Raw genomic sequence first — 26,919 nt, forward strand, 5'->3', positions numbered from 1 at the left:
GACAGACAACTCTTTGTTAGAATGTCTCATGGGTCTGTGAGTACGCAGTTCACACACCTACAGACCTGCCTTTGAAAATGTAATCCATAGTAGACCTCTAGATAGTAAGACATAGATCAACTAACTCAACAGAACCACAGAACAGCTTTGTGTTTCCCATTATATCAGAGAGACTGTTTCTCACGCTGTAGCTACACCACGACTCATTAATGGATTCATGTTCATTTAGAAGCTATCCTACTTGGGGTTGAGTCACATACAGTCAGATACAGAGTTCAGTGAAAGGTCATAATCAAAGCCTGTTAGTCTGACTCTACAAACTAGACACACCCAGGCTAGGTATCATTGAACTACTGTTTCCATGGTGATTCCCAGAAAGTCTTGATGGTGTTGGATAGCTGTTAACACGATGATACTGTATGTATACCTGAATATCTGCATTGATACAGGACAGCAACCAACAAATCAAGAACACCATTTAGCCATTGAGAGACGTACAGTTGAAGTCGGAAGTTTACATACACCTCAGCCAAATACATTTAAACTCAGCCTTTCACAATTCCTGACATTTAATCCTAGTGAAAATTCCCTGTCTTAGGTCAGTTAGGATCACCACTTTATTTTAAGAATGTGAAATGTCAGAATAGTAGTAGAGATAATTATTTATTTCAGCTTTCCCAGTGTGTCAGAAGCTTACATACACTCAATTAGTATTTGGTAGCATTGCCTTTAAATTGTTTAACTTGGGTCAAACATTTCGGGTAGCCTTCCACAAGCTTCCCACAATAAGGCGGGTGAATTTTGGCCCATTCCTCCCGACAGAGCTGGTGTAACTGAGTCTGGTGTGTAGGCCTCCTTGCTCGCACACACTTTTTCAGTTCTGCCAACACATTTTCTATAGGATTGAGGTAAAGGCTTTGTGATGGCCACTCCAATGCCTTGACTTTGTTGTCCTTAAGCCATTTTTCCACAACTTTGGAAGTATGCTTGGGGTCATTGTCTATTTGGAAGATCCATTTGCGACCAAGCTTTAACTTCCTGACTTGAGATGTTGCTTCAATATATCCACATTTTCCTGCCTCATGAAGCCATCTATTTTGTGAAGTGCACCAGTCCCTCCTGCAGCAAAGCACCTCCACAATATGATGCTGCCACCCCCGTGCTTCACGGTTGGGACGTTGTTCTTCGGCTTGCAAGCCTCCCCCTTTTTCCTCCAAACATAACGATGGTCATTATGGCCAAACAGTTCTATTTTTGTTTCATCAGACCAGAGGACATTTCTCCAAAAAGTATGATATTTGTCCACAAGTGCAGTTGCAAACCGTAGTCTGGCTTTTTATAGCGGTTTTGGAGCAGTGGCTTCTTCCTTGCTGAGCAGCCTTTCAGGTTATGTCGATATAGGACTCATTTTACGTGGATATAGATACTTTTTTACCTGTTTCCTCCAGCAACTTCACAAGGTCCTTTGCTGTTGTTCTGGGATTGATTTGCACTTTTCGCACCAAAGTACATTCATCTCTAGGAGACAGAATGCGTCTCCTTCCTGAGCGGTATGACGGCTGCATGATCCCATGGTGTTTATACTAGTATACTATTGTTTGTACAGATGAACGTGGTACCTTCAGGCATTTGGAAATTGCTCCCAAGGATGAACCAGACTTGTGGAGGTCCAAAAAAATAATCTGAGGTCTTGGCTGATTTCTTTTGATTTTCCCATGATGTCACTGATTATGAAGGTAGGCCTTGAATACATCCACAGGTACACCTCCAATTGACTCAAACTATTTCAATTAGCCTATCAGAAGCTTCTAAAGCCATGACATCATTTTCTGGAATTTTCCAAGCTGTTTAAAGGCACAGTCAACTTAGTGTATGTAAACGTCTGACCCACTAGAATTGTGATACAATGAATTTTAAGTGAAATTATCTGTCTGTAAACAATTGTTGGAAAAATTACTGGCGTCATGCACAAAGTAGATGTCCTATCCGATTTGCCAAAACTATAGTTTGTAAACAAGAAATTTGTGGAGTGGTTGAAAAACAAGTTTTAATGACTCCAACCTAAGTGTATGTAAACTTCCGCCTTCAACGTATAGGCTCCCTATCTGAAGGCAGTTTAGGTCAACTCTGGGATAGTGTAGCCTCTTCCGGATGGGAAGTCTCTGTCTCTCTCACTAGGCGATTGCACTGTACGGAGTTCACGTCCCACATCCCTGCTCTGCCATTAGTGGAGACAGAGAGGGCTGTAAGAGTTACTCGGTCTCAGCGGACATTGTTCCATTCGGCTGCACTCGTAATCTTTTTCCTTCAGACAGAGAGAGAGGGGAACTCACCGCAGTGCAGATTAATCAAAGGATTTAATTAATTTGGCCCTCTAGCACACATCAAACCTGGAAACAAGACAGACTATAAACTCCAATTATCTTCTGCTTGAGGGTGGAATGCACAACCATAGACGCCCCTCCTCATCTCCCCCCCATATCCCTGTTATAAGACTGGCGCTCTCCCTTCCACCTGCATCTCACCTCTAGCTACCCCAACACCACCTCAACCCCCCCTGCACCCCAACCCTCCATCCCTATCCCTTCCCATCAGACCCATTCACCTACATCCACCCCCCAACACCACCTCTAACAAACCTTAGCAAAGACAGCTGCCCTTAGAACATGTTTCCTTTTGGAACACATGACACGTTAAATCAAGATAGTCTTCTAGAGTAAGCAGACTTCATTAAGCTACACTCCTGAACATGGGCCTCTTGAACATCCTCTAGTCTTCAGGTCACACCCACATGTTGGATATGGCTCGCTGTTAGTACTGCTGTGTAGAGCACATAATGGTATATTGAGGAACGTAGTCAACACACACGCCTGGCCTGCGTTGGGAGAGTGGCATGTCAGTGCCCAGGATGACATGCATGTGAGCCTGCAGGCTGCACTACTCCCTCAGATAGATACACTGTCTGCCAGCTAGATGCTTTCACTCTGTTCAGGCGACAGCAGGGAACACTCGTCAGTCAGTGCTGCTAAGCATGTATGAGTCAAGTCTGGGAATTGTGTCAGAAATACACACACACATGCACGCACGCTCTTAAACACACAGACACACACACACCAGTGAGATGCATAAAGCAGCCACAGGGTCAGTGGGTTGCTGCAGCCTTCCTCCCCTCACTGCCTCTGCTGCCAAGCTACCGTACCGACATCCTGCATCACCATGGCAACTAAGATAATGGCTGCTGCGGGAACATGGAGACGGCGACCTGTTGTTGTCGATGCTTTTACAGGAGGTTTTGATTATCTTGCTGTGTTTCATAGTATAATGTTTGAATCTGGCTGAATCAGACTTCACGCCTGACAATATAATCTGTCAAAATGTGCTTCATGGCCTTCAGCTAAGAATCTGTGTGGTGATTCACCTTGGAGTCACCTTGCTCTCCATATCCAGCCAAGGCCCAAACAGCAGCCTGTCTGCCAGCCTCTCTCCAGCTCCCTGCTCCCTTTATCAGATACCAGATATACCTAATTCTGTACACGGCACTGCGCATGTCTGTGTGTGTGTGTGTTTGTGGGGGTCCTGTGTGTGTGGCTGTGTGGCTGTTTTAGCTTTGCAGTCCTGAACCAGGAGAGTGGAAGAAAGAATCTGTTCCAAAATAAGGAGAAGAAGACAGCTTCTTTACATTTCTTTACAGTCCTTAACGGTCTGTGTGTTGACTGTATGTGCGTCTCCTGCAGAACATGGATAAAATGCAGCTTCCCTCTGTGACGCTGATGGTGGGCTGTGGAGTCTCCTCTCTCACCTTGCTGCTCCTCATCATCATCTATGTGTCGGTCTGGAGGTGAGAACACATTGACTCTGGTCTTTTGTTTCTAGTGATATCTGAGTAGTTACTATGCCCAGCTGTCCTGTGCTAGGCTGGTTTGGTTACACATCCACCATAGTTGCTTGAACCGTGCTGGAAAGGACAAAGTGGACTAAATCTGAGCCAGCATAGTGCTGTTCAGGTTGGCTTGATAGTGTAAAAAGGCTAGAGCTTTTGAACCGTTTAAGTGAAGGAAGTATGGGTGTGGTTGTTGATGGTTGACGGTCAGTTGGGAAAGGTGTGGACCCCTCAACATGTTGTCTCTCCTCAGGTACATTCGCTCCGAGCGCTCCGTCATCCTCATCAACTTCTGCCTCTCCATCATCTCCTCCAACGCCCTCATCCTCATTGGTCAGACGCAGACACGGAACAAGGTAAGAGCCAGTGAACAAGCTGTATCTCACCACGTACTCTCTCAAGGTCTTGTAAAGATCCTTTACTCACATCTCTCCATCTCTTCCCTGTTTCCTCTTTCAACCCCCCTCACACTCTCCTTCTTTCTCCGCCTCTTCTTCTCTTTCTCCCTCACTCTCTGTCCCTCTCTTCCTATCTTGTGTTCTCTCCCTCTCTCAGGTGATCTGCACGCTGGTCGCTGCTTTCCTGCATTTCTTCTTCCTGTCGTCGTTCTGTTGGGTTCTGACAGAGGCGTGGCAGTCATACATGGCCGTCACTGGCCGGCTTAGGAACCGCATCATCCGCAAGCGATTCCTGTGTCTGGGCTGGGGTGAGGATGCTGGGGGGGTGGGGGTGAGGATGCTGGGGGCGGGGGGGGGGGGGGGGGGCAGGGGGGGATCAGTTTTATCTGTTTCTCTGTCTGTCCATCTGTGTGTCCATCCCATCCCTACCCAGTAGTGACCTTTCTCCCTCCTCCTCCTCCTCAGGTCTACCGGCTCTGGTTGTGGCAGTCTCTGTGGGTTTCACCAAAGCTAAGGGATATGGCACCGTCAACTAGTGAGTCTGCTATCCCTGATATTGTTGCTTTGTGTCTCCCTTTGTCTAGACAAGTGTATTTCTGCCTCTCTCTCTCTCTCTCTCTCTCTCTCTCTCTGTATCTTTCTTTCTGTGTACCTCTATATCTCTTTCTTCTTCTAAACCTTTCCATATTGGATTAGCTAACTGTTTAAAGAGCATTTAAGACATGTGATACAGAATCCTTATACATGGGGGTTGTATTTGTGTGACCTGACTGCTGGTAGCTGACTTGACCTCTTCCTCTCCTCGCTCTACCCCTTTTCTCATGCCATCTTTCTTTCTTTTCATTTGTCTTTCTCCTTCCTTCTCACCTGCTCTTGGTGTCACTCTCTCTTCCTGCCTTTTTCCTTTCCTCCTCCTCCCTCTCTTCCTCTTTCTCTCTCAGCTGCTGGCTGTCTCTGGAAGGTGGTCTGCTTTATGCGTTTGTGGGACCGGCTGCCGCTGTAGTCTTGGTACTTCCTATCTCTCTGTCTCAGCCTCTATTTGTCTGAGAAACCTTTGTTGCTTTACTGATCTGAGATGAACATTTAGCCACAGAAATATGTAAGATACTGTAACGCTTATCTTGCCCTAACCATAAACTTACCATTTTGGCTTAATGCAGTCAACATACTACTATTGGTTTTAGCCAGTCAATAGATTGTACATTATCCTAACTAACGTCTTCATCAACCATGTATAGTCATCAATGGACCCTATGTGCAAGATTGCTACCACTTGACTAACTACATGTTATTACCTTGACTTAGCAGTTACAACTTTATATATATACTGAAGGTTTGATATGTAAAGCTATTGTGTTTATGTGTGGGACTGATATAATTCACATGCATGTATCATACTCTATCATTTCTGTAGTCCCATGTCAGACTGACAGACAGAGTGGTTGTAGCTATATGTTCTGAATGACTAAGAGTTTTACTCTGTATCTGGCTGCTTTGTTCACATCTCTCTTTTCTCTCTGACAGGTTAACATGGTTATCGGGATTCTCGTATTTAACAAACTGGTGTCCAAAGACGGCATTACTGATATGAAACTGAAGGAGAGGGCAGGGTATGCCTTATCCTACCACACATCCATCTCACTGGTCCACCAATAATCAGCCTGGGGGCATACGCTTGGGGGCGGGGCTAGCGATGCCATTGGCTCTCACATTTAGAACGCAGGATCTAAGAAAGAGTCAGATGAGGAAATTGATAAGAGCTATTTTTTTTGGAAGACAAAATTTAGAAACAGGGGAGATAACAGAATAGGAGCACAGACAAAAGGAGAGAGGGAGAGAGAGAAAGAGAGAGCGGGAGGAGAAATATAGTGAGAGCAGAGAGAGAGGGAGGGAGGAGAGATATTGCGGGAGCAGAGAGAGAGAGAGAGAGAGGTGAGATTGGGGAAATGAAAAAGAGCAGATATTGAAAGGAATATGTGGATGTTTTATAAGACAGACAATGATCAATGATTGGAAGATTTGTAGAGGATGAGGTCTGACAGAGAGGGATAGAAGAAGAGAGGAGCGAGGGAGGAGGGAGGGAGGGTGGGGAAGGAGGGAGGGAGATATAAGAAAAGGGAAGATGAGAAAGAATGCAGTGGTTATCGGACCCTCCCATTAAGAAACAAGATGGCGCATCAGTGCTCATCTCATGGCTATCATGTTGGTTTCATTATACTCTGCCATATACTGTATGTTGCTTTTACACATTCACTCAGCTTCTCTTCATTTTCAGGTGTTGCTATATAATGTACATTTCTGTATATCCATCTTTCTCATTTATTTTGTTTCGTTGATTGTTTTATAGGGAAGGGGAGCAGGGGCCCTATGGGTATAGAGTAGGGACCTCAGAGATCACTCAAAGCACACGATAATGTCATGTGTTTGATTTATTGTACGCCGCTAATGCTGTCTCTATGTCTATAGAAATTGGTTTATTTTCCGTTGCTTTGTTAAAAAGGCTACTCACTACAGTATGAAACATACTCCATCTGATACATCTGTTGTGTTGGAGATTTTACTACGGCGTTTTGGCATTTCCAAGCTCGTGCTGAGACAGGATGGAAGGTTTTCAACCTAATTCAGCCTTAAAAGCTGCTTTCTTTATACTTACTACTGCTCCTTAATACACACAGTAGCATGTGCAGTTCAATACACGCCAACGTTGTGAGAGGTCATGACCTTCAGTCCCTATATAACCCCACGGTTGACCTTTGACCCCTCGGTGTACCCTGCTCCCCCTTCTCGCAGGCTGCTGTTCTGTGCCCTCATTGGCGATCGTTAGTACATCCAACTGTATTGTTGTTTATTTATGTATTTATTTTCTCTGAACAACATGTTTGCCTCTCTGCAATGATCTATTCTTGAACTGTACAAGTTTGTTTCTTGCTGTCTGAAACGTTTTGAGTTTGCACAGAATCCCCCCCTCTCTCACTCAGGGCTCCTCCTCTCCAATCAGGAACACCTCAATCTCAGCTCCCCCTTTCCACCTCGTCACTGATTCGGTAAAAAATCTCCCCCGCCCACTGTTGTTGACTGTATTGGCTATCAGCCCTGCTCATGGCCCACCCACTAAATCTCCTCCCCCTGGCAGTAGCGCTCTCTGATTGGCTTAATATCCCCTCCTTACACTCTGATTGGCTTAATACCCCCTCCTCACACTCCCCAACTAGTAGAATTGTAGAATCTCTTTCCCTGCTATCAATATCCCAGCTTCCATCTAAAACCAGCTAGACAAGCACTAGATGTATAGAATAACTATAAACATAAACTGCAGTGCAAAATCTAGAACACGGTTGTGATCCATAGTTCTGTTCAAAGTAGTCACATTACTAAGATACAGAATGAATACTGACAGAAGTATAGGACATGGCAGAGAGTAGTATATGACAGGGTGTGTATGTTCGTGTGTGTTTAGATGTGTGAGTCTGTGCTTTGGCCCGTGTGTTTGTGTGCATTCGATTATACAGTGGGTACTGGGGGGTTGTTTAAGGGTTGTTTTACACCGATGTTGCGCAGCAGACCACTGGGCTATCAGTGATGCCTGGACCGAGGGGAGAGGGGGCAGAGGTGGCACCAGAAGACTGGATGCATACACAACACATTAGGATACCATGGTATTCTTTGATATTATACTCACTGTTTGGGCCCGCTCTGCTCCCTCACAGCCTTCTCAAGGATCAGATTAAGCATACGTGGACTGAAGGGTGGAGGGACTATGGGGAGGGGGCAGGGTGGCACTGCAGAGTGGATACGTGGACTGAGGGGTGGAGGGACTATGGGGAGGGGGCAGGGTGGTACTGCAGAGTGGATACGTGGACTGAGGGGTGGAGGGACTATGGGGAGGGGGCAGGGTGGTACTGCAGAGTGGATACGTGGACTGAGGGGTGGAGGGACTATGGGGAGGGGGCAGGGTGGTACTGCAGAGTGGATACGTGGACTGAGGGGTGGAGGGACTATGGGGAGGGGGCAGGGTGGCACTGCAGAGTGGATACGTGGAAAACAGAAGGGTGTTAGTCTCTTTGCCCCCTCGCATGCCTTTCAATACCTAACATGTTTAATCAAGATAATTAATGATTACTAGATGATGCGCCTAATGAGGCACGGCGTACTGTGGCTCCACTCTCTCATATCTCAGAGATTTAAATGTACCCTCGCTGCCTGGCGAGGCTCTCTCTCTTTCCTCCACCCCTACAATTAGAGGCTAATTGGATGGGAAAATGGAAACAGACAGGAGAGTAGAGGACAAGACAGGAGAGAAGAGGAAAGGCCAACTGTAAAGCCATCCAGGCAGAGCTGCTGGGGTGTACTGTTTCCTCATTCCTCTTTTCAGGAAGCACTGTGTTAGCAGGTTGCTGTTCATTTACTTTAACCCTAGTTGTCACTATACAGACTGGCTCCTCCCAGACTCACTGGAAAAAAGTGGCAATTGTTACAGAGTGGACGATCCAAGTGAAAGAAATACCAGTAAACTGGGTAAGCTTTGTACCCTTGTTTGTCGACTGGGAACCGCCAGGATATCACCTATCTAATCTCTTCTACCCACATTGTTGAGACAGAACAATGAAGTGAGCATTTAGCTGAAGAATATTGCTTGTTTGATTGAATACCTGGATCTGATTTGAGCAGGTCTATGTGTCCCTGTGGATATGGGTGTTTCCTACTCAGCTTCATTCTCTCTCACTGAACTCTCTCTGTCATCTACACATCATAAAGACAAGGGAAATGGTGTTGTATTTCAAAAGCTACTGATTGCTTTTTAATATAACAGCCTTTGGCAGAACGTGGGGGGGGGGGTTGGTTGTATTGCCTTTTTACTTGAAATGGAATTTCTTATAATGTGATTTTTAATCCGTCTGTCCAGCGGCTGTACGGAATTGATCGTTTAATTGTTGTTTTGCGAGCGGCCATTTTGTGACACTGTTCTTCTCGAACTCTGTTTCTTCTAGATGTGTGTTTCTTGTGGGAGTATTTTGATATAATGAAACAGCTTTCAAGCCATTGTGTTGAAGTATGGATGCACAGTTTATTGTTGCATCACGTCCTACTAATAATCTCAGTAATCACATACCCTCTCGTGTATTATTGCTGTATTATTTCTCATACAGTATGTCATCCATGATGAAGAGGCATTGTAGAGATTGTACTGTGTCTCTTACTTCCAGCCAGGCATCCAGGCAGAGAGAGGCAGGCCACAGCAACACTGGGCTTTGTGATGTGATGAGAAGAGATTAGATGACAGCACAGACACTGGAGAAGTGGGGTGACACAGAAATAGACTGCTAGATGGGAACTGTGATGATTCTCTACAGTATTCGTGGATTACAGTACCAGTGGAGAAACAGCTTCTCAGGAAATCTTTAGAATTCATTGTCTATCCTTTGTGTTGTTTTAATACAGCCATGCAGAAACACAGTAAACGTACACACATTCACAGATATACACCTGGTAATGAACACACATAAACACACTGTTAATTGGTTAATTGGAGATTTAGGCTAAGAGGCCTGTCAGGACTCACTACTTTGAGTTCATAGTTCATTGTTTGTGCGTGCGTGTGTTTGAGTGTTTGTGTGTATGTGGGTGCTTGCATGTGTGTACATGCCTACATGAGTGTGTGTGTGCATGTGTGTGTGCGTGTGTGTGCGTGAGAGCCTTAGCAGGGTGTTCAGTAATGCCTGTATAAAGTAATCAGTCTGACCAGTGAGGCATAGGGAGAAATAACCAGGGGTGAAAATATTCACAGCAATTACATTTAGGAAGCTAAATAAACAACGCAACTGAGACGCAAAGCATCAATTGGCACATGAAGTGTCTCTAATTAGACATTTGCTTTATTCATTTATAAGAATACCATCATTATTTAGTTGAATGCACATAAATGAAGGATTCAACAATGTGAATAATAAGATGAAGAAGGGAAATATAATGTGTATTCATGCCAGTGTACATACAGGTGCCTGGCCTGGCCAATAAGAATCAGACCTGCACAACTTACACATGTATCTCTCTTTTTACATTTTGTTCATTTAGCAGACACTTATCCAGAGCGACTTACAGGAGCAATTAGGGTTAAGTGCCTTGCTCAAGGGCACATTGGCAGAATTTAACCTAGTCAGCTCAGGGATTCGAACCAGCAACCTTTCGGTTACTGGCCCAACCTCTGAACCGCTAGGCTACCTTAACCACTTATGAATCATATTTTGAATCACTAGTTTGAGCTACATCATGTGCAACAGTGTCACTGCACTTTTCTGCACAGACTCAAGATGATTAGAATAATGTTGGAATGCAATAGTGTCTTTGTTGACTTGATTATCCCACTCACTCTGTGTTGGTTAGGATCCCCTATAAGTTTGTTGTCTTCACATATAGTAGGAGCAATGATCAATCATTGAGGAATAAATCAACCCTTAGTGACATATCCACCCATGTGGTTGTGTATCTTGTCCGGCCCAGCCCCCACACATACCCCTTAGCCCTGAGAGAGAGAGAGAGAGAGAGAGAGAGAGAGAGAGAGAGAGAGAGAGAGAGAGAGAGAGGAGAGAGAGAGAGAGAGAGAGAGAGAGAGAGAGAGAGAGAGAGAGAGAGAGAGAGAGAGCTAGAAAGAGAGAGAGAGGGAACTGTGACTCACTCTGAGTGTGTGTGTGTGTGTGTGTGTGTGCATTTGTATCTGTGTGTATTATGTTACAGCGTGTGTTAATTTGACTACTTTGCAGTCAGATGACAGTACCACTGTACAATATGACGCTCAAATGTGCCAAGTGCGGAGTTATCTCGTCGGCTGACGTTTCTACCACAGCTACCAGTAACGCCATGTTAGTCCTGCTAATTATTTACCCACATATTCTATACTGCTTTCTTTACCTCTGTTTCCTTTACCTTGATATGCCTCCTCTACTTCCTCCTCCTCTTGTTTTTATCTTTTTGTGTCCCCCCTTTTCGTTTCCTCTCTTACCCTGTACCCTCGTGAGAATCATTGGGAATTAGTTCTACAGTGCTGTTCTTGTAAGATATGGTGTGTGCGTGCATGCGTGCGTGCGTGCGTGCGTGCGTGCGTGTGTGTGTGTGTGTGTGTGTGTGTGTGTGAAGCACAGACAGCAGAAAAGCAGCTTTAATATAGGCCAGAGTAAAAGTGCAAGGCTCAGTGGCTTTCAGCTATTTAATGCCCCCAGGCTATGGATGGATACACTAACTCTACATCTGTATCCGCATGGAGGAGGTTTTCACGGGCAGTGCACTTGACTTATCAATTAGTGTTTGTGTGTGCGTGCGAGCGTGCGTGCGTGTGTGCATGTGTGCATGTGCTTTGGGTTTCTGTTGCCAGGCCTGTATAGCTATATTTTATGTAATGTGTTTTTCAGTGGGAGTGTGTCTGAATGCTTGGATCTGTTTAATCAACACCTAGAAACCTTTCATTCAATCAACTCAGGACAGAGTTAACAAGTGGACATGTGAAACAAAGACTCTGAAGAGTTGAGGAGTTAGGGAAAGAAATATACATGTTGATAAAGGAGAGAGAGAGAGAGACATTGTCCTGTAGGAACATATGGACCAGAAGACAAGTCCCTGTCCACTTAATCACACCTCTGCCCTCTGCCTCTTGCGTTTGTCTTTATGTTACGTTTCTTTGCTTCATTTCACTTTTGTTCTTCCTTTACTCACCTCAGCTCCTCCTTTTCCTGTTGCCCTTGGTCTTATATGTTTTATTGACACATCCTAAACGTACATGCATATTGTATATGTCAGTTATGGAACATATATTTCAATTGATTATGGATGGATGTTTTTCTTGTGTGATATTAGCATATTTACGGTAGCTACTGTAAGTATATTTAAAACATCAGGCTATATACCTATACCTTGTTATAGGTTTATTATACTGTACATAATGCCAATCATTTCAACAACGAGGGCAACATGCAGTACATAGATGCCTTTTTTAGGAGTAGATATTGTATGTATTACATTTGACACGCTTCTATTGTAATTAGAAAGTTACATGTAGTTTTTAGTATCATTGAATCCCATTTCAAGCAAGTAAATCATTGAAAATCGTATTAAATTGAGACAGTTGTTTTCCAGGAGTGTAGTCTTTCCTTCTTTGTGTATCTTCTACTGACTGTAGTGCTGACCCTGGGCTGCTGTTCCCCTCCCATCCTCCAGGGCGTCGCTGTGGAGCTCCTGTGTGGTTCTGCCTCTCCTGGCCCTCACCTGGATGTCTGCTGTCCTGGCCATCACCGACCGACGCTCCTCCCTCTTCCAGATCTTGTTCGCTGTGTTTGATTCGCTGGAAGGCTTCGTCATCGTCATGGTGCATTGCATCCTGCGCAGAGAGGTACATCATTCTTCACCCTGTTGTCACTCTGACACATTTCACCTTGATGATACTCTGTCTCCTACTCTTTATTTATTTATTATTATTATTATTTTATTTGTTATTTTTATTGGTTGGTTGTTGAGGCTCTGTGCTCCACTAGGAGCTAAAAGGAAAAAGTTGATTAAGTAAACCAAGTCATTGGTTGTTTTGAGGGTGATGTGGAGGGGAGGAGGATGAGCAGACAAAAACCTGACCATGACATTGAAAGGTCATGACCTCTGTGTTTATTATGGTGTACTGTAGGTTCAAGAGGCAGTGAAGTGTCGGGTAGTGGACCGCCAGGAGGACGGGAATGGAGACTCAGGGGGATCTTTCCAGAACGGACACGCTCAACTTATGGTAGTACCAATGGAACGTTATTCTTCATCTAAAACAATGTCTAATATACTTGATTTGTATTACATGTTCTTTGTTAACAGGTTTTCTATAAATGTTTTTTCTTCATTAGACTGATTTCGAGAAAGACGTCGACATGGCTTGCAGAGGAGGTAAGAGTACCGGCAAAAAAAAGAGTGAGTTTATGCAGTGTGTCCGTCTGTCCGTTTGTCTGTATGTCTGTCTGTCTGACCCTATACAACTCTCTCTATGCATGTGGAGTTTTCTTTGCGTTCTGTCATTCAAAAGTTGCACCTGCTTTGCCTTCTCTGCTGCGCGCGTATTGTGTGTTAGCAGCACCCTCCCATTCCACTCCTCTCCACCCGTTGTCAGACCACGGCCGCCACAGCAGCCGCCCCTTATGAAGCACAAAACACTGTTTTGACATGAGATGCACCACATTACTGCAGCATAACGCAATTTAGCCCAGCCATTTGGCAATAGGGCGGTGGTGTGCGAATGAGTGCTGAGCAGTAATATGCGGATAAATAGGGTTGTCTGAGTCTCCCACATCTTCCCCCACATCCACCGGCAGGCGGGCAGTCCGTGTTATAATTAAGTACCCACCAACAGTGCAGCATCAGATAGAGGCTCTCCTCTGATATCCGTTGGGAGCGGAAGGGAATCTGATTATCTCCCGAGACAGGATATCAGGAAAAGCATCTGGAGCAGAAACGCCATTGAGACGCGAGACGCAGGAGACAAGCCCACTGAATGGGGAGATGGAATATAAAAGAGGAGTGAAATGACTTTTTCTTTGTGTGAGTGTGTGTGGAGCGGTGGGGACTGGGGAGTGATTGTAAGATATTGTGTCATGCTGACAGGAAGTTGTCTGATGCTGTTGTCTAGCCCTGTGCTCAATAGTGAGATGCACACCACAGCAATCCAGCAGTTACAGTGAAACAGGGTCACGGCGTAATCTTCAAGCTAATGATCAGAAGTTCAAGGAAGGCAGTGTAGTCACTAGTTAAATCAATAGTGGGAAGGTTTGCACTCATTCTATAGCATGTCCAAGTCTGAGTTGGACAACTTGAGAGTCACCCTCTCTTTATCTCTGAGTTTTGCGTCCTCTCAAATCTCTCCCTCCCTCCCTCCCTCCCTCCCTCCCTCCCTCCCTCCCTCCCTCTCCCCCAGGTACTCTGAAGCGTTCCTCTCTCCAGGGTGATGAGAAGCCATCCTCCCAGCCCCTGACCCTTCAGAAGGGCTCTAACTTCAACACCATGCCTGCCAGCATGGCCAAGGTCCACCTCCAGAATGTGGCAGACTACCCCAGTCATACCCTCACCCTGCGCAGGGAGAAGGGTGGCACCACCAAGGGCATCAGCACCGAGCTGCCGGGAGCCAAGTCCATCTACATCTGTGACGGGGAGCTCTTTAAACAGCTGGACGGGGAGCTGTCTCCACGAGGGACAGGGGAGGCCGGGGGGCCTGAGGGCACAGGAACAGGCCCGGGACCAGGGTACATCCTCCTGCCTAACAACAACAACACTGGCACCCTGGGGCGGCCCGGAAAGGGCAGCAAGGAGGACACGACGGCCAAGTACAACATCAGCATCGAGCAGCAGATGCCCCAGACCAGGCTCATCCACCTGGCCAACTCGGCGGGGGTGGAGGGCGTCCCGGGTTTCGCGCTGAAGAGCCTGCCTGCGGACCTGGTCAGTGTCTCCTGCTCGGAGAGGGAGTCGCCCATCCACAACATGCAGAACGTCTCCGGAGAATCCCACATGACCAACAGCATGTGTGAACAGGGTGATTCTGGGAACTCTGGAATGATGTCCAAGAGCGAGACCGTGTCCACGCTCTCCATGAGCTCCCTGGAGGTAAGACACACACACGCACACACACACGCACACACACGCACACACACACACACACACACACACACACACACACACACACACACACACACACACACACACACACACACACACACACACACACACACATACAAACACACACAACCCCATGTTCTCACCACATGATGGGACAGGTGTTCCTTGATCAAGAAAATATCAGAAATCAGCCAGTGCCGTTTCCTGTCAGAATGTGGTGGCACTGTATTCATGGCATAGGGTTTCTGTTGAGATATCTTTATAGTCGCTATCCTTTTCTGTGTAGTAACAACACTGTAGTGGCAACATGTACGGAAATATTCCTATCTCGCCTGGCTGGACAGAACACCAAGATCTTTAAAAAGGTCAGGTTTTAGTATTCTCTCCTTGACTGTGCCAGTCCGGTGGGGGAGCTCAAACTCATACTGCTACACTGACCAGCAACACCCACGCACAGCTACCCGTGCCAAGCCAGCCAGTCAGATAGGCAGACAGACAGATAGGCAGACAGTCAGACCTCTCAGCCTGCTGGTGTCTTTTCACCTCAGGGCCAAACTCACTCCCTTCCCAAAATGCTGTGCGTGCAAGGTCGCAGCTGCCAGGGCAAACAACAACCAACCAGCCTGAAGGTCAGGCCTTTCTTTCTCTGCTTGCTGACAAAGGTCACGCGATCACAAGCTGTTTACTGCAAGGATTCACGCCAATGGTGTCAGGATGAACCAACATGGACGCTCAGTTTCTCATGAGTCACTGTTACCACTGAGAAACTGTCTCAGTCGTTTTAACTGATTTGAAAATAATAGTGAAACAGAGTGAAATGCTGAGGAAGACATCACAATTTTGTCTAGTCAAATTCACACAGCATATAGATGACAGCAGAATGTATATTTTAATCTTTTCCTCATGTCTTTCTCCAGAGACGAAAATCCCGCTACGCGGAGCTGGATTTTGAGGTAATTTCAGACTTCTGGACTGCATTTCTTCTGACATAATTTCTTGCTGATTTGACAAACTGTCTCCAATGTCTCAATTCTGCTTCCAAAAATCCACTAAAATTTACATAATCCCTTTTTCTTTATAATTATGGTGCATGGGACAGCATAGCAGATCATATACAGTACTCTATCTAAGCTTTGTAGATGTCTGTGGTGGATGCAAACAGAAATTTGCATCCTGTAGTACTAACTCAAAAAAGTTCTGAGACACTGTAAAGTCCATGGAGAATAAGAGCACCTCCTCCCAGCTGCCCACTGCTCTGAGGCTAGGAAACACTGTTACCACTGATAAATCCACTATAATTGACAATTTCAATAAGCATTTCTCTACGGCTGGCCATGCTTTCCACCTGGCTACCACTACCCCGGTCAACTGCCCGGCACCGTCCACAGCAACCCGCCAATGCCCCCACCATTTCTCCTTCACCCAAATCCAGATAGCTGATGTTCTGAAAGAGCTGCAAAATCTGGACCCATACAAATCAGCCGGGCTAGACAATCTGGACCCTCTCTTTCTAAAATGATCTGCCGAAATTGTTTCAACCCCTATTACTAGCCTGTTCAACCTCTCTTTCGTATCGTCTGAGATTCCCAAAGATTGGAAAGCTGCCGAGGTCATCCCCCTCTTCAAAGGGGGTGACACTCTAGACCCAAACTGCTACAGACCTATATCTATCCTTCCCTGTCTTTCTAAGGTCTTCGAAAGCCAAGTTAACAAACAGATTACCGACCATTTTGAATCCCACCGTACCTTCTCTGCTATGCAATCTGGTTTCAGAGCTGGTCATGGGTGCACCTCAGCCATGCTCAAGGTCCTAAACGAAATCATAACCGCCATCGATAAGAGACATTACTGTGCAGCCGTATTCATCGACCTGGCCAAGGCTTTCGACTCTGTCAATCACCACATTCTTATTGGCAGACTCGACAGTCTTGGTTTCTCAAATGATTGCCTCACCTGGTTTACCAACTACTTCTCTGATAGAGTTCAGTGTGTCACATCGAAGGGCCTGTTGTCCGGACCTCTGGAGGTCTCTATGGGTGTGCCACAGGGTTAAATTCTCGGGCCGACTCTCTTCTCTGTATACATCAATGATGTTGCTCTTGCTGCTGGTGATTCTCTGATCCACCTCTACGCAGACGACACCATTCTGTATACTTCTGGCCCCTCTTTGGACACAGTGTTAACTAACCTCCAGACGAGCTTCAATGCCATTCAACACTCCTTCCGTGGCCTCCAACTGCTCTTAAATGCAAGTAAAACTAAATGCATGCTATTCAATCGATCACTGCCCGCACCTGCACGCCCGTCCAGCATCACTACTCTGGACAGCTCTGACTCAGAATACGTGGACAACTACAAATACCTGGGTGTCTGGTTAGACTGTAAACTCTCCTTCCAGACTTAAGCATCTCCAATCCAAAATTAAATCTAGAATCGGCTTCCAATATCGCAACAAAGCATCCTTCACTCATGCTGCCAAACATACCCTCGTAAAACTGACCATCCCACCGATCCTCGACTTTGGTGATGTCATCTATAAAATAGCCTCCAACACTCTACTCAACAAACTGGATGCAGTCTATCACAGTGCCATCCGTTTTGTCACCAAAGCCCCATACACTACCCACCATTGCGACCTGTACACTCTCGTTGGTTGGCCCTCGCTTCATACTCATCGCCAAACCCACTGGCTACAGGTTATCTACAAGTCTCTGCTAGGTAAAGCCCCGCCTTATCTCAGCTCACTGGTCACCATAGCAGCACCCACTCGTAGCACCCCCAATGCCAATTCCTCCTTTGGTCGTCTTTCCTTCCAGTTATCTGCTGCCAATGACTGGAACGAACTGCAAAAATCTCTGAAGCTGGAGACTCATATCTCGCTCACTAGCTTTAATCACCAGCTGTCAGAGCAGCTCACAGATCACTGCACCTGTACATAGCCCATCTGTAAACAGCCCATCTATCTACCTACCTCATCCCCATACTGTATTTATTTATTTATCTTGCTCCTTTGCACCCCAGTATCTCTACTTGCACATTCATCTTCTGCACATCTACCATTCCAGTGTTTAATTGCTATATTGTAATTACTTCGCCACCATGGCCTATTTATTGCCTTAACTTACCTCATTTGCACTCACTGTATATAGACTTTTTGTTTTCTTTTGTTCTACTGTATTATTGACTGTATGTTTTGTTTATTCCATGTGTAACTCTGTGTTGTTGTATGTGTCGAATTGCTATGCTTTATCTTGGCCAGGTCGCAGTTGCAAATGAGAACTTGTTCTCAACTAGCCTACCTGGTTAAATAAAGGTGAAATAAAAAAATGTGAGCTAAAGGAATGATTTTTCTATGATGGGTGTTTTTTATGTGTTTGGTCCATGTCGAAGATCTTGCACAAGCTATGTTGTTGTTTAAGGAGGCTTGATGTTGATGGTGGATTTTCCTGTGTGATTGTCTCATTTAGAAGATCATGCACACACGGAAGCGTCACCAGGACATGTTCCAGGACCTGAACAGGAAGATCCACAGTGCAGACCAGGACAGGGCGTCTCCGCCTGGCGATGGGAAGGCAGGGAAGAGGTGGAGTGTGTCCTCAGCAGGGAGCGACAAGACCATCATGAGCGTACGACACTCTGTCTCTTCCATTATCTCTTTTTTCCCCTTCTCCACCTTTTTTTACCTTTCTCTTTTCATGTGTCCCTCTCCCACTCTCTCTTTTTACCATTCTCTCTCCATGAATAGCACCCTCTCTCTCTGTCTCTCTGTCTCTCTCTCTCTCTCTGTCTCTCTCTCTCTCTCTCTCTCTGTCTCTATCTCTCTGTCTCCCTGTCTCTCTCTCTGTCTCACTGTCTCTGTCTCTCTCTCTGTCTCTCTCTCTCTCTGTCTCTCTCTCTCTCTGTCTCTCTCTCTCTCTGTGTCTCTCTGTGTCTCTCTGTCTCTCTGTCTGTCTCTCTGTCTCTCTCTCTGTCTCTCTCTCTCTGTCTATCTCTCTCTGGCTCTCTGTCTCTCTCTCTCTCTCTGTCTCTCTCTCTCTCTTTCTGTCTCTCTGTCGCTCTCTCTCTGTCTCTGTGTCTCTCTGACTTTCTGTGTCTCTCTGTGTCTCTGTCCTCTCTCTATCTCTCTTCTCTCTGTGTCTCTGTGTCTCTCTGACTCTCTGTGTCTCTGTGTCTCTCTTCTCTATCTCTATCTCTCTGTCTCTGTATCTCTATCTCTCTGTCTCTCTATCTCTCTGTCTCTCTATCTCTCTCTGCCTCTCTCTTTTCAATATCACAATATCACATCTCTTGCCCTTTGATGATTTAGTTTGTTCTCTGGTTCACCTATTATCCTCACCTGTCCCTCCCTCTATCCAACAGGACAAGCAGCAGACACCCAGTAAGAGAGCCTGGGAGGGCATCAGGAAGACCCAATCTCCCCCATCATGGATGAGGAAGGACCTGGAGCCCTTGGCGGCCTCTCCCCTGGAGCTGCAGAACGTGGAGTGGGAGAAGGCCAGCGCCACCATCCCTCTGGTGGGACAGGAGATCATGGACCTGCAGACAGAGGTGTGAGACTGAGACAGACCGAGAGAGAGACAGAGAGCAGCCAACCCCATCCCCCAGCCCAGCTCTCAGACAGACACCTTCCCTTCCCACTGCTCCACATCTCAATCTCACTCTGGGAACCAACGACCAATGAGAGAGAGAGAGAGAGAGAGAGAGAGAGAGAGAGAGAGAGAGAGAGAGAGAGAGAGAGAGAGAGAGAGAGAGAGAGAGAGAGAGAGAGAGAGAAGCTACTTTATTTTAGGACCCAACTAAAAGAGAGAGAAGGAAAGAGAGAAAGGACAATTGCCTTATAAATGGGGGGAATGACAACAGGTTTGCGGTGCATTTTGTTATATTTTCTTATTGCTGCTGGAATCAGTTTTTTGTTTACTCTGTCAGAAAGTCATATATCCGGTCTGTTATTATCCACATTATTACTTCACTGGACACATGCTTGAGTCCCTCTCCCCTCCTGGTAGATCTCTGTGGATGGTTAGCCAGTTTGGCAGTTGGGTGGTGTAGATAGAGTAGATTAAAAGGACAGACTGCAACTGCCTATGGACTCTTCACCAGCCTGCTAACAGATCACCTGGACCAGCCATACAGTTCATGTTTCAACCAAGCCTTTAGGCAATGGACCTGGTCTGGACAAGACCTTCACCCAACATACAGTACATGTTCCAACCAAACTACATGTCCAGTACATGTCCCAAACACGCCTAGGCAGTGGAGGAGGCAGACTGCTGGACCATAACCATGTGCCTCTCCATGCCAACTAATAGCCCCCCCCCCCCCCCCCCACCACCACCCTCCACTGCACTGTCAGACAGAGTCCACACCCCCTTTACAGGAAGGGGGCAGACCGATGACATCACAGTCAGCCAAAGGGTGGAAAACCCTCCCATTGGTGGGGGCCATAGTGACATCAGCATAGACCAACAAGGATGAGATATCTCATTTGCGGATGCCCTTAATGACATCACAGGAAGCCAAGATGGCCATATCTCATTGGTGGAAGCTTCTATGACCTCAGCAGAAGCCAAGGAGACAGTGTTTTGATTGGTTGCTTGGTTGCTTGGTGTACAAGCAGGCTTGGTACATTTGTGGCAAATATAATTCTGCTTGTTCGGTAAATGAAGGATACTCATGTCACAAAGTATATAAAGAATTATGCTTAATAATGACAATGGAAATGAATAAATATAAAAATATATATGATAAATACTGTATAGGACATTACAGAGGTTGTGACTCTGCAGTATGGGGTTAGGATTAGTTGCACACAGAGAAAGCACAAGGCTCTTTTGGAGTCCTGTTGTACAGCAATGTAATTATTTCAACAGAGTTCTACAGAATGAATTTTGGCCTATAAATATCTTTCTTACTGTGCTTGGGGATTATTGTTCTCATTATTATAATTATGACCATGATTATTTCGATTACATCTGCGTCCGAAATGGCACCCCATTCCCTATATAGTGCACTGCTTTTGACCAGGTCAAATGACAGGAATTAACAGGTCAAAAGTAGTGCACTATATAGGGAATAGGGTGCCATTTTGAACACATATTATGATTCCCCTCCCATCCTTTTCAGGGTACTGGAATATGAGTGTTCTGTAACTCCATGTAACAGTGTGTGTTTTGGTATCACTGACTGTCACTCCCTCCTCAGATCTGTACGTGTCTGACATGAACCCTGACCTCTGTCCCCTGACCTTTAACCTCCACCGCCCCCTCCACCTTTTTAGTTCACAGGGGTTGACTCTTTGTTAATGTACAGTTTTCAGAGCACAAAATGAATGTGTCATATTTCTAATAAAAGTATATCTATATAATAAAGTATCAGTTGTCCTGGTGCATTATACTGACAATATTCCTAATATATACCCTATTTAAACCCCTAGAGTCCACTGACACACTGCTGTGTCAATCTAAATTACATAACAAAAAACTCCCCATCAACATCAGTCAGTTTAAACTAGAGATATCTGTTTTGTTTGCATTGGATGCTTCTCAATCCACCATTTCCCCCAGTGTTGCATTTCTGCATCTGTGGTGAAAGGAGGCAGAGCTAGAGTGTGTTTGTCAGACCATACCTAAATGGATCGTAAAATTCTAAATCTAAATCAAGTAGTATGACCATTTTAAAACAATTCCACATGTCAGCATAGCACCCCCCACCCCCCTTCCCCAACGTTTTAGACTCGGAGGAATTCATCTCCATATTCCCCTATAGTTTTTGTACTGTATGTTGAAAAAATATTCCATTAATTGACTCCAATTTTTTTTCTCCATAATGCATATTGTCAAACCACAAGGCATCCAACGCAATTACCTGGAGTAATATTGAGGGCTCAAATTGTGTGTATGTATGTATGCATGCTTCCTCTTGTGTGTGAGATTAGAAATGGGAAGGCGTGTGGCTGTAATGACCTAAGCATTATTTACAGCCCCTGTACAGACACCCAATCTGGACAACAAGACGCTCGCTCGGCTAATAAAGATTTAACTGCTCGTAAATAGCCCAGGCAAATAAAAATGATGTGTTATTATTAGATTTAAGGAATACATCAACGGTGGAGGCAAATAGAGGATAGAGGATATTACTCCATGTCACTGCAGAGCTGCTAAATGTCCTCACCCTAATTATTGGGCTATAATTTATTCATTAATTTATTCACAATGAATCAACTTTAGACATTTTAAGTGGGGCAAATCCAATGGAAAAGGTTTTAGGGGCCTACTGTACAATACAGGAATGTTTAAAAGGTATGCTGGACTGCTGGACTAACCACAACTTATCTCTTAGGAAAATAAGGAGTTGCATCAAATTATAAACACAAAAGTCATTAACATTTGACCTGATCTGCCATAAGTACTTTGGACAGGCTTTATCAATCTAAATGTTACCAAGGTACAGAGGCCCAGAACCCAGTAGGTGTAGGAGTTGTTCCCCTCTAAGCAGAGGTTTGTTCTCCAACCCCTACACTCCCTCCATCCTCCACTTCTCCACTCAGAGAGAGGAGGCCAGCTGCATGGTGGACCGAACTCACTGAAACACTACTCCAAAGAACAGCATCTGGTCTTCCACACACGGACAACAGATCAATGGGCATTGTTCCGCTCCCTGATTCTCTTCTGTTTGTGTTTAAAAAAGTATTTTTGGAATTAGACTCTTCATCTGGATCTGGAGTTTTGTCTCCCTCCCTCCTCCCCCGTGGTTGGGCACAGATGATGTTTTATTTGTGTTTTTCAGAACAGGGAATGTATGTGCAGCAGTGTCACAGGGACTCAGAGAGAAGCTGGCACTGATTTAGGCTGACAGGGTCCAACAGCCGACCTACCTCAAAGCCCAAGGCTGGGTGTGTGTGCGTGCGCCCGTGTGTGTGTTACAAACACACTGACTCACCTTCCTCTCTCCTCTCATCTCCTCTCTCATTCACAGCCAAGCCAACCTTTCTTCTCACTAAATGTCCAGTGAAAGTCCAGTGAACAGGTTCTCTAAGTATTACAACCCCTACAAATGACTGGTAGACCTTCGCTGGTCCCATATACACATTAGAATCACTCCAGTGATCCAGCGTGAGCCGCAGTCTTGTTAGAAACCTATAGTACCCATCATTAGCGTCCATCCATAGAAATTAGCCTCACATTGTACATTAGGCAATCAGCAGACATTAGGTTCAAATTAAGCCTCATTATACTATGGACTGGCATTAGGATTTAATGTACTGAGGATCAAATGGCAGGAGTTAACACTGGCCGCCTATGGACTCTCAGAGTGCTCCATCCTCACTGACGCCAGCGGAAAAGCTACAGGAGAGAAGGATTTAAAGAGCTGGAGGAGAGAGGGAACAGAAGAGCTGGAGGAGAGAGGGAATGGAAGAGCTGGAGGGGAGGAGAGAGAGAATGGAAGAGTTGGAGGAGAGGAGAGAGGGAATGCTTCATTTTTTCATGACCTCGAAATCTCCCTCTTCACCCTCTTCACCATTTGTGCCCTCTTCCGCCCTCTCCCTCTTCTCTTTCCCTACCTTCTGCTCTTCTCTCTCTCCCCCCATTACAAGCCTGTCTATGCTGCCTCCCTAAAGCTCATTGGAGAGGAACACAGCATCCAAACTGAACACTCCCAGCTGAAGAGAATATATATATATATATATATATATATATATATATATATATATATATATATATATATATATATATATATATATATAATTAAACAGTCTGGTATATCAAATAAATAATTAAATTAACATAAACCCCCTGGCATTGTCTCTTTGGTCATCAGTTAATTTTTCATAACAGCTTTCACTAATTCATGAGGACATCTGTTTTTACAGCTTCCCCTTTGCTGGGTTAGACAGGCACAGCGATTACTACTGGCTTCAGCTGCAAACTGCTCTGTTTGGTCGAGAGATTACCAGGACCTTTGAGGGCAATTACAACAGCTGAAGACATTCGTGCAGACACACACACACACCGACACCCTTATCCATGTAGTTACAGGCTAATGGTGCCGCCAGGCTATTATTCCTGGGTTGTAGTTAACATTGGTGGTTGCAGGCACACACACACACACACACACACACACACACACACACACACACACACACACACACACACACACACACACACACACACACACACACACACACACACACACACACACACACACACACACACACACACAAACATATCCCAGCCCTGTTCTGCAATAGCCAAAGGCAAAGGCTTATCACTACAGCCCACGATTACACCACCAGACTGACAGAAAGCAGCTATATGGCCTAAGACTTGTTTTCAGATCGCTCTAAATCCTCCTGTATAAGACTTTGCTAAAACTGCTAAGAAGAGAAAACCACTTGTGTTGTGAGGTGGAACATGTTGTTGTTAGGAGGATGGGCGCGTAAAAGATTGCTAGCCACTCAGTTCCAAATTCAAAAGGTTAAGTTAGCATATTTTCAAGAAAGGGCTATTTTGTGTTGCATTTAAATAGAGTAGAGTCCATGTATTTGATTATTTGGTGTGAGTTGTCATCTCATTGTTTGTCCTGTTTCCTTTTTTCAGGAGGCAGAGTTTATAGGTGCTATGCAGGGACCCTAGCTGTGTTCACTCCAGATGAGAGGGCTACAGTTTTTAACAATCACTTTGGCACTCATTTCAGAACCTTGCGGTCATTTTTCAAAACTCTAGACACAAAACACAAAACGGTCATCACTTGTAACACAGGCTGTCCAATGTTCAAAACATTGCATTGTGCATTCATATCTTTAAAGAAACCTTGCACTTGCAGAATCATTGGTTCAAATAACTCATTTATCATGAAATACCATAGGAACATTCATTTAGATCACCCACACACAAGATACCGATAGTTTCACTCTGAAGTTGTTCGTACAATCATTAAATATTGTAGTACAAAATATGTGATACATGTTTCATTATGCTACTACATGTAAATACATCACTGTAAAAGGACTAGTAGAGAGAATACTACAGACACAGTGGAATCATTGAACAAAATATGAAATGTATTGATGAAATACAATAAAGTCACAATATAGGTTTCTTTGAATCAAAGCTAAAATGATTAACTATAAAAAAAGAAAAAACTGTTAAAGGTCAACTGCAGTGTTCCTCACCTGGCTTACTGTAAAAAGCAAAACAAAAGATTGATTACTGTACTTCTACTGTACTTCCATCAACCCTGTCTTGTGGATTTGGCCACAGGTTTTCATCCACATCACAATGGATGTTTTCATTAGCCAAACATCTTGGGAAGAATCTTCGGGCATGGTGAATCCAGGCCTGACACTGGTCTGCCATGATGTCATTGCATGCGTCATCTATGGCCTGGAGAAGGGTGGCTTGTTCGTGAAGGCGCCTATCATATACCTTCCACCTCCATGTGGAGAAAAATTCCTCAATCGGGGTAAGGAAAGGAGAGTATGGGGGTAAGTACAGGGTGGTAAATTGTGGATGGGCCTGAAACCATGCTTGCACCATTTGAGCATGGTGGAACCTGACATTATCCCACACAATGACATAGGTCACGCCATCAGCTCTACAGACCTGATTTAGCTCATCAAGGAAGGTTACATTCGAACAGCGAATCATGTGGTTACCTGCAACTCAACATATAGAGTATATAGAGTAGAGAGCTTTAGATGTTGTTCCACCAAACATTAGAACGGGCAAGATGCGTAATCTAAGCAACTTTGACCGTGGAATGATAGTTGATGCCACACATGGTGATTCCAGCATCTCAGAAACAGCTGCCTTCCTGGGATTGTTACGCACTACAGTCTCTAGAGTTTAGTGATTGTAAAAAAACTGTAAATGTTATCTGCAGGAGAGGCCTGGATTCGATTACATGGAAATCACCCCTCTGTGTCTCTCTACCATGCAATTAGGCCCAATGTGTGTGTGAATATGAGAGTGTGTGTGAATGTGTGTTGGGGGTGCGTTCTCCTCATCAAGTGGGATTGTGTGTGTGTGTGTGTGTGTGTGTGTGTGTGTGTGTGTGTGTGTGTGTGTGTGTGTGTGTGTTCATCAAGTGGAATCAATGAGATAAGCCTGAAAATAGCTGATTCTGTCTTCCTGATTAGAATCCTGCTGAAAACCCCTATCAACAATGGATGTTAAGAAAGACAAAATACAACTACAACTCACTGCTACCACAGAGAGAGTGGGTGACAGAGAGAGAGAGGGTGACAGAAAGAGAGTGAGAGATACTAATAAGCACTTTATGTACTCAAATATTAGATATATCCTACACAATAGTCAGAATATCCTCTAGTCTCACATCATGTAATACTGTATAAATGTAATGTTTTATACATCTGAATTAAGAAGGTTTCTCTTCTTACTTAGTCAAACATTCATGAATAAACTCATGGGGTCTTTGTACATGTCTATATGCATCTAACACAGCATCTTGAAACTGACACCTCTCAAGCACACACCTGTTTCACAAACAAAATGGCTCCCGTCAGGTGTTGGTAGTGATGAGCGTTACCTGTCCTCACCTGTCCTGCTGTGGTCCAGGTTGATCCACATTCTCCCTGACTGCCTAAATGATGGAGAAAGACCCTGTTTTAAACACATACACCCTCCGCTGACATCCGTTGACTCACTCTCATTTACAGCCTGTCACTCTCCTGCTCTTACCCAGAATGCTCTGTGGCAGCGGCTGGACGGAGCCCATCCACACTGATCTGTGTCTGGCCCCGACAGTGATTAATGTTCCCCTCCAGAATAAACACACACACAGAACGGAACACACTCAGAAGCAACACACACACACGGAACAAACACACGGAACATACACACACACATGGAAGGAAGGAACACACACACATACGGAAACTTACACGGAAGGAACACACAAATAAGTAAACACCCAGCTAGTTGTTTGTTTCTCTGGTTTGTTTCGTATACTCCTCTATTAGACATCAAAGAAAAACATGTTTTACTAGTGATGAGA

General features: G+C 45.0%; 1 protein-coding gene across 6 annotated transcripts in view; it reads left to right on the forward strand.

Moving 5' to 3' along the window:
• The window catches only part of LOC106605503 (adhesion G protein-coupled receptor B1), a 97,023-nt gene extending 75,748 nt beyond the window's left edge, over nucleotides 1–21,275 (forward strand). For 2 of the 6 annotated variants that reach the window (XM_014201231.3, XM_014201232.3), the window contains exons 20-33: nucleotides 3,735–3,838; nucleotides 4,134–4,236; nucleotides 4,436–4,586; nucleotides 4,744–4,813; nucleotides 5,220–5,286; nucleotides 5,803–5,888; nucleotides 11,037–11,135; nucleotides 12,484–12,655; nucleotides 12,941–13,036; nucleotides 13,146–13,209; nucleotides 14,207–14,892; nucleotides 15,822–15,857; nucleotides 18,372–18,530; nucleotides 19,264–21,275. In XM_014201231.3, coding sequence (XP_014056706.1) covers nucleotides 3,735–3,838; nucleotides 4,134–4,236; nucleotides 4,436–4,586; nucleotides 4,744–4,813; nucleotides 5,220–5,286; nucleotides 5,803–5,888; nucleotides 11,037–11,135; nucleotides 12,484–12,655; nucleotides 12,941–13,036; nucleotides 13,146–13,209; nucleotides 14,207–14,892; nucleotides 15,822–15,857; nucleotides 18,372–18,530; nucleotides 19,264–19,458 — 2,088 coding nt within the window. In that variant the 3' untranslated portion in view covers nucleotides 19,459–21,275. Of the gene's footprint in view, nucleotides 1–3,734; nucleotides 3,839–4,133; nucleotides 4,237–4,435; nucleotides 4,587–4,743; nucleotides 4,814–5,219; nucleotides 5,287–5,802; nucleotides 5,889–7,256; nucleotides 7,323–11,036; nucleotides 11,136–12,483; nucleotides 12,656–12,940; nucleotides 13,037–13,145; nucleotides 13,210–14,206; nucleotides 14,893–15,821; nucleotides 15,858–18,371; nucleotides 18,531–19,263 lie in introns of all 6 variants that reach the window. The other 4 variants (XM_014201235.3, XM_014201238.3, XM_014201234.3 and 1 more) reach the window with 3 other exon arrangements.
• The last annotated feature ends 5,644 nt before the right edge of the window (nucleotides 21,276–26,919 follow it).

The sequence above is a fragment of the Salmo salar genome, chromosome 05 (genome assembly GCF_965601325.2).
Source record: "Salmo salar chromosome 05, fSalSal1, whole genome shotgun sequence".
Lineage (NCBI taxonomy): Eukaryota > Metazoa > Chordata > Actinopteri > Salmoniformes > Salmonidae > Salmo > Salmo salar.